General features: G+C 42.5%; 1 protein-coding gene across 2 annotated transcripts; it reads left to right on the plus strand.

Annotated features, from left to right (window-relative positions):
* Positions 1–1,887: 1,887 nt before the first annotated feature.
* On the plus strand, positions 1,888–9,929 carry LOC139198876 (ankyrin repeat and SOCS box protein 5-like). 2 transcript variants are annotated; one of them, XR_011584109.1, is made up of 7 exons: positions 1,888–2,228; positions 4,837–4,916; positions 7,155–7,262; positions 7,402–7,555; positions 7,832–7,966; positions 8,404–8,703; positions 8,814–8,941. XR_011584109.1 is itself a non-coding variant. In XM_070827851.1 (7 exons), the coding sequence occupies exons 1-7, from the start codon at positions 2,108–2,110 to the stop codon at positions 9,215–9,217; spliced, it is 918 nt and encodes a 305-aa protein (XP_070683952.1). In that variant the 5' UTR covers positions 2,045–2,107; the 3' UTR covers positions 9,218–9,929. The 2 variants fall into 2 exon arrangements, 1 of the variants encoding a protein (XP_070683952.1); XM_070827851.1 differs by lacking the exon at positions 8,404–8,703 and adding an exon at positions 9,090–9,929 and having other exon boundaries at positions 2,045–2,228; positions 8,814–9,005.
* The last annotated feature ends 152 nt before the right edge of the window (positions 9,930–10,081 follow it).

Genomic DNA, 10,081 nt, shown 5'->3' on the forward strand with positions numbered 1-10,081 from the left:
GGCTTCAGAACTTATACCCATGGCCTACCCAGCAGAGGTACTGTTTCCAAAAGGATGCTGCTATAGGCTTAGACTGTCGGGGGACTCCCATGACGCACTGGGCTCCTCTCTCCTCCTCTTCCTCTCCATCCTGATGCTTCATGTCTCTTTAATGTCTGTTACTAACTTGGTATCTTCCCCGGAGCCTTTCTGTGCTTTTCTCATCTCTCAGGTTCCTGTGGATCCTGGTCCTGGTTCTCCTGCTGTGGTTCTCTGGTTCCTGTGGATCCTGGTCCTGGTCCTCCTGCTGTGGTTCTCTGGTTCCTGTGGATCCTGGTCCTGGTCCTCCTGCTGTGGTTCTCTGGTTCCTGTGGATCCTGGTCCTGGTTCTCCTGCTGTGGTTCTCTGGTTCCTGTGGATCCTGGTCCTGGTCCTCCTGCTGTGGTTCTCTGGTTCCTGTGGATCCTGGTCCTGGTCCTCCTGCTGTGGTTCTCTGGTTCCTGTGGATCCTGGTCCTGGTTCTCCTGCTGTGGTTCTCTGGTTCCTGTGGATCCTGGTCCTGTCCTCCTGCTGTGGTTCTCTGGTTCCTGTGGATCCTGGTCCTGGTTCTCCTGCTGTGGTTCTCAGGTTCCTGTGGATCCTGGTCCTGGTTCTCCTGCTGTGGTTCTCTGGTTCCTGTGGATCCTGGTCCTGGTTCTCCTGCTGTGGTTCTCAGGTTCCTGTGGATCCTGGTCCTGGTTCTCCTGCTGTGGTTCTCTGGCTTCATGAATCACTGATGAGGATCATCAGCCACTCGTCATGTTTTTCAGTGCTACCATATTACTAATTTATTAGTCACACTCCTATTGTCAGTGCTATAGCTGCTGTTAGTATGTTGGTTGCTGTTTGTTTTCTCTCTCTCTCTCTCTCTCTCTCTCTCTCTGTCCAACCTCCACCCAACAGTGCTCAAAGTATCATTATCATCGTCCACATGAACATTAAAGTCACCTACTATAATTACTTTATCTGCACTAAGGACTACATTTGATAGAAACTCAGAGAATTCAGTTATAAACTCAGACTCTGGACCAGGAGGGCGGGACACTGTAACAACTAAGACTGGCTTTAGTGTTTTCCTGGTTGGATGAGAGAAACTAAGAACAAGGCTTTCAAATGAATTATTGTTGAGTCTGACTGGGGGGGGGGGGGGGAGTGGCTTCATTAAGGCTAACATATTCTTCATGGTGCAGCCAGGTTTCTGTCAGACACAATAAATCAATATGATGCTCTGATATCAGATCATTTACTAAAACAGCTTTGGATGGAAGAGATCTGATGTTTATCTGATCTGTTGTTGCCAGTGGTGGTATTCACTATTCACTCCTTGATTTAGTGTAATGTAACTCTAAATTATATATATATATATATATATATATATATATATATATATATATATATATAAAGAGAGAGAGAGAGAGAGAGAGAGAGAGAGTATCACGGACCCATTGGCTGCTTAGGTTACACTACAGTGTTGTGTGTGTGGTTGGGGGAATACCTACCACTTACCCAGCCATGTTTAAAATCAGACTGATATCAGTTCTTTGGTGTAACTGATCCAGTCCGTTAGTTGTCTGCACCTCAGGTCCAGGTCCTCCCTCCTCCCACAACAATCCACTTATATTTTTAACTCATAAATCAGATGTCAGACGAGACAGATGAAAGCTTGGCCTGCTCTTTGAATGTGACCAAGACCAATGAAATGTTGGGAAAACCCAACAACAACAAACTGTGGATGGGTCGTATAATAAGAATGTGACACATGCCAACAGTCCAACACTGCCGGGGCAGTCCGACAGAGCAGACTTTATTCCAGCAGGACATCTCAGCTGTAGCTGTGTGCTGTGGGCAGAGCACAGTAGAAACACGGAGGCATGTTCGGCCCGAGCTGAGGACAGAAATAGTCCGTCTTGTCCACACGTGACAGCGCGCGTGAGATGGTCATGTGAGTTGAACTCAACAACAACAAAGCCGTTCAGCCAATCACGTCGCTCCGCTCGCTCGAGCCTCGCCACCCTCTCTCCTGCTTAACTGTCTCGCGCTCCTCCGCAGCTGAAGGCTGTCTCTGAGCGGTGGGAAACTGAGTCCCATCATGCCGGAGGTTCCGTCCGGAGCGCCGGAAACTTCACGGAAAAGAGGCGCTGAGCCCGGGCCACTACCGGAGTACGTCCTGCAGAGGAAGAAGGCCTGCTGGGGTATCCTAACCAGCCAAGGTCGGTACACAGTGTGCAGGGGTTAAAAGCTCAGGTAGTTGTTGTTACTTACAAAAGGCCGATAAACCTTGACAATGTAACAGTGTAGGAAAAATACAAGAAGGAGCGAAGAGCTAAGTGGAGTAGCAGCAGTACTAACGCTGTGTTTGATACCAGTTCTTATCAGTTCTTTATGCAGGTGACTGATTGACAACACTTCTGACATTTTGAGTTCATAGTTTGAGCTGAAATGTAGTAAGGATCGAGGAGAGATCGACTGATTATCAGCAGTGCTTTCATTATCTCTCTAACCAAGAACTGAGGAGCGGATCCTATTGACTGCTAACACCTGTATCCCCCTCCTGTTCATCATCACATCACTGTCTGTGTTAAGTTCAAAGTCTGCTGGCTTGTGTTTGATGAGATATGATGAGCTAAGAAGCACTGGACATGTACTGCGTTCACAGCAGATGGACAGCAACTTCCTGACATGCCAAGACTTGTGTGTGGGCCAGTGACAGGAGAGAGGAATTACATTACTATTCTGATCAAATGCCTTTTCCCTAAACGTGGATTTAGCCATTTTAAAAAGGTATTTTTGGGCCTAAAACTGTAATTAAAACACAGAACGATTAGAATGATTTAAACAGAGGCAGAAGAGTTCAGTAGGAATGAGGAAAGGACCTGTGACTCTTCTTTACAGCAGCCATGATGTGCTGGAGCCCCTTTGTGGCTTATAATCATGTATTATAAAGTGTATAGATTAACTGTGTCATCCACCCCATCAGCCTGGGAGGGATGTTATAAGCAGAAGTATGGAGGATGGATGGATGACATAATACTGTGACTAACATTTAGACTATAGACCTGTAAGGCCAATATTATTATTATACAGGAACATTTTATAAGAGTCTCTTGAATTATTTCTCATATATACAGAATATGGAGTAAAATGATAAATATTCAGCCTCCTGTGAATGATGGACAAGATATGAAGATAAAGAAGGGACAGAGTGATGAAAGAGAGAAAGAAATGAGGGGCAGTGTTGCAGTGACAGAGAAGGATGACATTTAAACAGTTAATGTGAGAAGTAAAGAGGGAGGAGTAGAGGAGTTTGCAGTGGCCATCTGTGTAGTTGTTGCTCATGACACTTCCAAAATGGCTGCTGGCATGTACCACTCAGGCAGAAGTGACCGCACGGATCATCTACACATGCAAACCTGCTTAACCCTCTGTTAAGCAGATAGGTTAGCTTGTTATATCTCAATACATGGATAAGATTGCTCTGCCTCGGGCAGAAGCAGCCAGTCAGTTATTCAGCTACTTACTCGGATAGCTAGTAAGCTAGCTGGATGATATTTTTAGCATTAGCAGCCTGTTGTCTGTGAATGTGGTCTTCCAGTCTACAGTCTACAGTCTACATATAGACAAGCAGAATGTCTTATACGTACCAGTGGCTGGATGTGCCATGGGGAGACGGAGATATGGGTATGTCGTAGATAACATGTTTCTGTGGAATACATACAGAGTATGCAGTTACTGCTGTCACAGCAGTTGAGACAGAGCTCACTGCCTCTAAATATAAGCATGAGACGGGCTGCTGAAGGCTGCTGAAGGCTGTGAAGGCCGGCCCGTCACAGGTCCTGTTCTCAGCAGTAATTGTCCAGTAATTCAAAATGTACTCACAACTACAACTAACAAAAAATGTTATTGTTTTTTAAAGCTACTCTTAGTACAGTTTTATGTGATGTATTTTTAAGTTTTGGCTTGTAGAGAAATCAGAAAATCCTGGTGAAAATGAGTTCTGTCTGTGTTGCTTTCACCCCATCATCTTAGTGCACCGACGTCCGTTTCCGTATTCTGCCTCAGTGTCTTATTTGATATAATCCAAGAGGATTGTCAGAAGTCAGAAATGTTCGAATTCCACTCAGAATTTCCCAGTGGCCCTAGTCGCTGTCTTTAAATTATTTGTTGAAAATATTTGACATTTGTATGAAAAGACCTAAACCAGGAATGTTAAAGTTGATGGTCAGTAATGGGCCTTAACCCCCAGGCCACCAGGATGTCCTCTGAAGTTCAACACTAATGTGATGGAAAATCACATTGGAATATTTAATGCAGCAAAATAGTGGAAGGGAAAATATATTGATAAAGAAATGAGAAAGTAGATGCCGGATGTAAGTATACGTGTTTTGATACTCGTGCTGTAGCACGTATGCTAATGCTTCCCGGTTTAAGCCACAATAAATATACAGAGAGCAAAATTTCGTACCATCCCATGTGTAAATGTGTGCTGGTGTGACAAATAAAGTTCCATGAATCCTTGAATCCTTTATTGTTGTACAGTTCAGCTCATTCCAGTGCCACTGATTTCATAGTACCAATCATGTTAGTGCTCTCCTTACAATCCATACATTCAGTGCAGTGTCCCCTGCACAACTACTGGGTGATGTCAAAGTTACACATGTATAAATCTTATATTTAGTGCTTTAAAAACTCATATAGAACAGCTGAAATTCACGAGACACTGGAGAACAATGTTATAAATACTAAAGTCAAACATTTTGCTACAATGAAACCGTTTTTCTGTTTCCTTGTCTGTGTATATGTGTGTGTGTGTGTGTCCAGGGTCCTGGGCAGATCGCTCCCCACTCCATGAAGCAGCCTCCCAGGGTCGACTGCTTGCCCTGCGTACTCTTCTAGCCCAGGTAATGGCTTCATCAGAGAAACAACACTCTGGGCTTTGGAGTATTGGCTTTGCCTTTTGTATGTGTGTATATATAGATATATATATATACACATATAGTTTAGGCATTATTTGTAATACTCATTATAACCACATTCGTGTAACTGGGTATGCCAGACTGCAGTAATCTACAGAACAGTTATCATGAGCATTTCATTACACAGCAGAGAGCGTCGAAAGCAGTCAGAGCAAGGTTTTATACCATTACAATAAGGTTAGTCTTAAACACAGATTGTGGACTGGGCTGATGTGACAACAAAGTTAAATAGAACTCCTAGAATAGAAAATCTAAACAGACTATTTAATAGTACAGTCTGATCTGCCACTGGCCTATATGGCTAATCCCTTCAAAATGTCTGCCTTTGGGAGTGTGTGGTAAATTCAAGAACACTTCTCAAAGGCTGTCTTGCTGGATGCATAGTTCAAAGAGTTTACATACAGTGATCAGTGTAGAAATGGAAATAGCAATGTCCCCTAAGACCCAGATCCACATAAAGGATACTTCCACACTGTATAGAGTGTAAGCTCAGACACACCGTAGGACCATAAAATACGATTTGTGATGACTGAGGTCTGTTTCAGTCTGGGTCACAAAGGGTCAGTGGGACAATGTCAGATTCAGGCTGGATTCAGGCTGGTGTTGACGGATCAAATCATATAGTGTGGGATATGTTAAGAGTCGAAGTCCAATTTCGTTTCTACTAGTTGTTCTCATAAAGATGTAAACATGTTTGATATTTGGTGACTGATGACATCACATTTGTTTCACCAAGGGAGCTATAGCTGTAAATAAATGGCTTCCCTCTATAGGCTCTGCAGTCCTACATGCCTCCTTCCACGATCTCTCCTGCAGTCACATTTCTGCCTCCTTCTGACCGTCAAACACTAAAGCATCTTTCATTTGGTTTTTCATTGTGGCTTTCAGCTCGTCTTAAGCTTTGTTTTTTGCTATCTAAATAACATGAAGTTGATGATGACATCCTGAAGAAATGATCCTGGGTCTGCTCTGCCCAAGTGAGAACACGCTTACATGTATACTTCAAACATTATCTGTGAATTGATGTATACAATGTAACAAGTAATAAATACAGAAGTAACTAATAGCATCCATCTAGCTAATTAGGAGAGCTCTTTTTCTTTTCTGTTGTGAAGATCAGATCTGTTTCCCATTTAATTTGAACCTTGAATGTGTTTAGTAGATGAAGGCATGGGAGTATTATTTTGAAATCCTCATATACTATCATTAAGATTTGAGGTAGCTTGCTTTCCACTATCACATTTTTATTTAGTCTTTGCCATATTTTTGCCAGTATACTCTCTAATTTGTAAATATCTTAAATGTAAACTGAATTTGTCCTCTCTCCTGGACACTTTGACTAATGAAGGTGTAACATGCTGTGATCCCACTGGAGGTCTGATCTCATATCTTTTGTTATGCTCACCAGGTGTAACTCCAGGGTTATATGCAAACCATTTTCAAAGTCCAGCTGCCTTCTTCATTCCACATCTGTAGTGAACTAATAGCCCTGGCTTACTGTTATGTCAGAGCTGTTTGGATAACCAATCCCATCACATTTCCCTTTTCCCATCACTTGCTCAATTATTTCCATCTAAATGTACAATATTTAGTCCATGTGCATTAAGATTTGAACATTAAGCTTAAAGCTTGCCCAACAATCAACACAAGCTTTCACTTACCAAAATTCATCCAATAAGCCTTGTGGAATCTATTGTTTTTATTTTGGAGCATTTAGTAATCCCTCTATTCCTCTAGATTGTTAGAAAGTACATTGTACAAAAGATTCTATTCTTGGTTGTAAAAGAAGAACATGATTCAAATTCAGTTTTAATTGAATGGCTTATATTTATGACTTGTATGATACTATAGTTTTACATTTTCAATAAACTGAAAATCTAAATAATCAATACAAAACTTGGCAACGATTATTTTTGCTTACTGTTAGTGGTGGACTTTAAACCAGTATTGCATGGAGTTCTTACCATACAAGAATGACAGGCAAAGTCATGCCCTAAACACAGAGATCTGGAAAATGTTGCAATACTGCAGTCTTGAATATTTACTCAGAATTCATTCAAATGAGAAAGACTGACTCAAACAAGACAAACACAAAGACTGATTCAAGCAAGGCAGCATTTGTGAAACAAACTAAGTCATAATGCTGTGTGCTTTCATTTTTAGGGATATCATGCCAACATTGTAACCATAGATCATGTGAGCCCTCTCCATGAAGCCTGCCTGTCAGGACATGTGGCCTGTGTCAGAGCATTAATAAATGCTGGAGCTAATGTAAGTATTCTTATTGTATGTTCTAACACACATCGGCTCTGTCATTTAACACTTGCTGACAGTGTCACATACTAATCTGTGTGCATGTGTTTGTAGATGTAGGGATTGTATTGTATTGCTCACATCTGTGTGTGTGTAGGTGAATGCTGCGACCATCGATGGTGTCACTCCTCTCTATAACTGTTGTGCCTCTGGGAGTGTCAGCTGTATGGAGCTGCTGCTGCAGAATGGAGCACACACACACACTCTACACACACACTTCCCCTCAGCTCTGCACGAAGCCTGCAAGAGAGGTAAATATTGTCCTCTCAACGGGTCTGAGTGAGCAGCTCAGTGTCATGTGTAGTTGGACTACACTGTATGCATTTGTCTCGTGCACGATATCTCAAACGCCACATGACTCATGATTGACTTATGTCACTTCTGATGCAAAATGTCTAGGTCAGGTCACATTCTGGTGAAAACCTGGTAACGCAGAGAGCACAATAAGCTGTACAGTGACACTACTTCAAACATATTCCTTCAGCTATGACTGAATGTGTCCTTGCTGTGTGTGTTTGTGTTTGCAGGTAATAGCCAGTGTGTAGAGTCCCTGCTGTCTCATGGAGCAGATCCAGACTATGAAGTGTCCCATTTGGGCTCTCCTCTCTACATGACCTGTCTCAACCGACACAGTGCCTGCTCAAAGATTCTGCTGCACAGAGGTGTGTCTCACTAACTGCAAGTTTGTGCCATTTTAACTTGTAACACACCTTTTACCTCAGTTACAGGTGGCGGCAACTGCCTTTGTTTCGAAATGAGCACCTTTAACTGCAGTGGACAGTGAATTTCAGTCTGCAGTACCAGAAACTGATTCACATTAAAAGGAGTTTTAGGAGTCAGTATTTGTATTGGACATATTGCTTAATTTAGCCTTAACTTTGGTCAGAATGTTGTAAAAAAAAAAGCACTTTACTTGTAATTCCTGGCCGAATAATACTAATCTGGAGTCCAAGGATTCTACTCTACTGTAAATTCAAAGGCGCTCAGACAGTGGGTCAGTGGGATTGTGACTCCTTTAAAAAGCAGCAGTGTTTACTTGTTGCCCCTCATCTATTCTACATCATCCATCCATCCATTGTTTATACCGCTTATCCGTCAGGGTCGCAGGGGAGCTGGAGCCTGGAGCCAATCCCAGCTGACTTCGGGCGAGAGGTGGGGTACACCCTGAACTGGTCGCCAGCCAATCACAGGGCCAACATATATAGAGACAGACAACGACTCACTCTCACACCTACGGGCAATTTTAGAGTCACCAATTAACCTAATGTGCATGTTTTTGAATTGTGGGAGGAAGCCGGAGTACCCGGAGAGAACCCACGCTAGCATGGGGAGAACATGCAAACTCCACACAGAAAGACCCCGAGTTCAAACCGGGATTCGATCCTGAAACCTTCTTGCTGTGAGGCAACAGTGCTGACCACCACATCACCATGCTGCCCTATTCTACATCATGACTACAGTTTTATTTTGTTGCTCACACTTTCCTCTCCTCTTATCCTTGTTCTGTAGGAGCCAGTGTTAATGCAGGCAAAGGAGGTGACAGTCCTCTGCATGCAGCTGTCAGACAAGACAGTGCTGATCAGGTATCATTGTTACTGGACTATGGAGCTGATGTCAACATCAGAAACAGTAACAATCAGCGACCTGTGGAACTAGCGCCCCCTGGTGGTGAAACAGAGCAGCTGCTCCTGACATTTGAAGGTAATATCTTTTACTACTGCGATTCTCACTACTGATGCATGGAACTACTTGAAGTTCTGGTGTACCACATCTGTCTCCCTCTAGTTTCTCCCCGGAGTCTCTGCCAGTTGTGTCGTCTCCAGATCAGGAGTCTGATTGGTCGATCCAGACTGAAGCTTCTCCCCATCCTTCCTCTTCCGTCCTTACTCACTCAATATCTGGAGCACACATAGAATGATGGGCACACGTGTATTACGACAGTGAAAAGCAGCTTCAAATCTGATGCCATGTCTTTAACATTTGATATCACACACTACCTTTGTTTTGGTATGATTGGCTCAGTCTCTGTTTATTTAAAATCTAGTATTTAATTGTTTTCTACTGGAACGATTGCTTGACTCATGACAGCTGATCCACTTTGAACTCATGTTAGCTTTGTATGTTGGCTACGCACAATATGTTATTCTGTGAATATTGGGATCTATTTTCACTTGAATGTGCTGGCTTTCAAAATCTGTATGTACTAAATGTAAAAACCAATAAATGATCCATGACATGACCTGTCCAACAGTCTCACAGCAGTCTCCATAATGGACTTATGGAATTATGGATGTAATTTTAGCTGAATGCAGCTCAGGCTCTGTAATTACACTGTAACCATATTGCGCCAGCATTGCTAAAAGGTAATTAACCAAGGATTACTCACATTATGAAATGTGAGTAATCATGTGGTTGACTGCAGAAGTAAACATTCATTTTGCTTGAAGTCAAGCTAGATTGTGGTTCTGAGCAGTACCCTACCTGTGTTCTGCTGTGATGCTCAGCTATACCTCCTGCAGTCTTTTTGACAGTGAGGGACATTTTCAATGATGCCTGAGAGGTGAAGCTCATATGAGGATGTTTACAATGACCTGTACACCCTTATATTAAATATTAAATCCCTGACCTGTCCTTCACTATCTTTATTTCAACAAACTGTGAAGGCAGCACACAACACAGTGTGTTAATTATTAATTATGTGAATCAATTCATAGTTTTAATGATGATTTTACCTTTGAGAGGAGACCGTTTATTCAGATGTAACTTGTGTGCATATT

The sequence above is a fragment of the Pempheris klunzingeri genome, chromosome 3 (genome assembly GCF_042242105.1).
Source record: "Pempheris klunzingeri isolate RE-2024b chromosome 3, fPemKlu1.hap1, whole genome shotgun sequence".
NCBI classification, from domain to species: Eukaryota; Metazoa; Chordata; class Actinopteri; order Acropomatiformes; family Pempheridae; genus Pempheris; species Pempheris klunzingeri.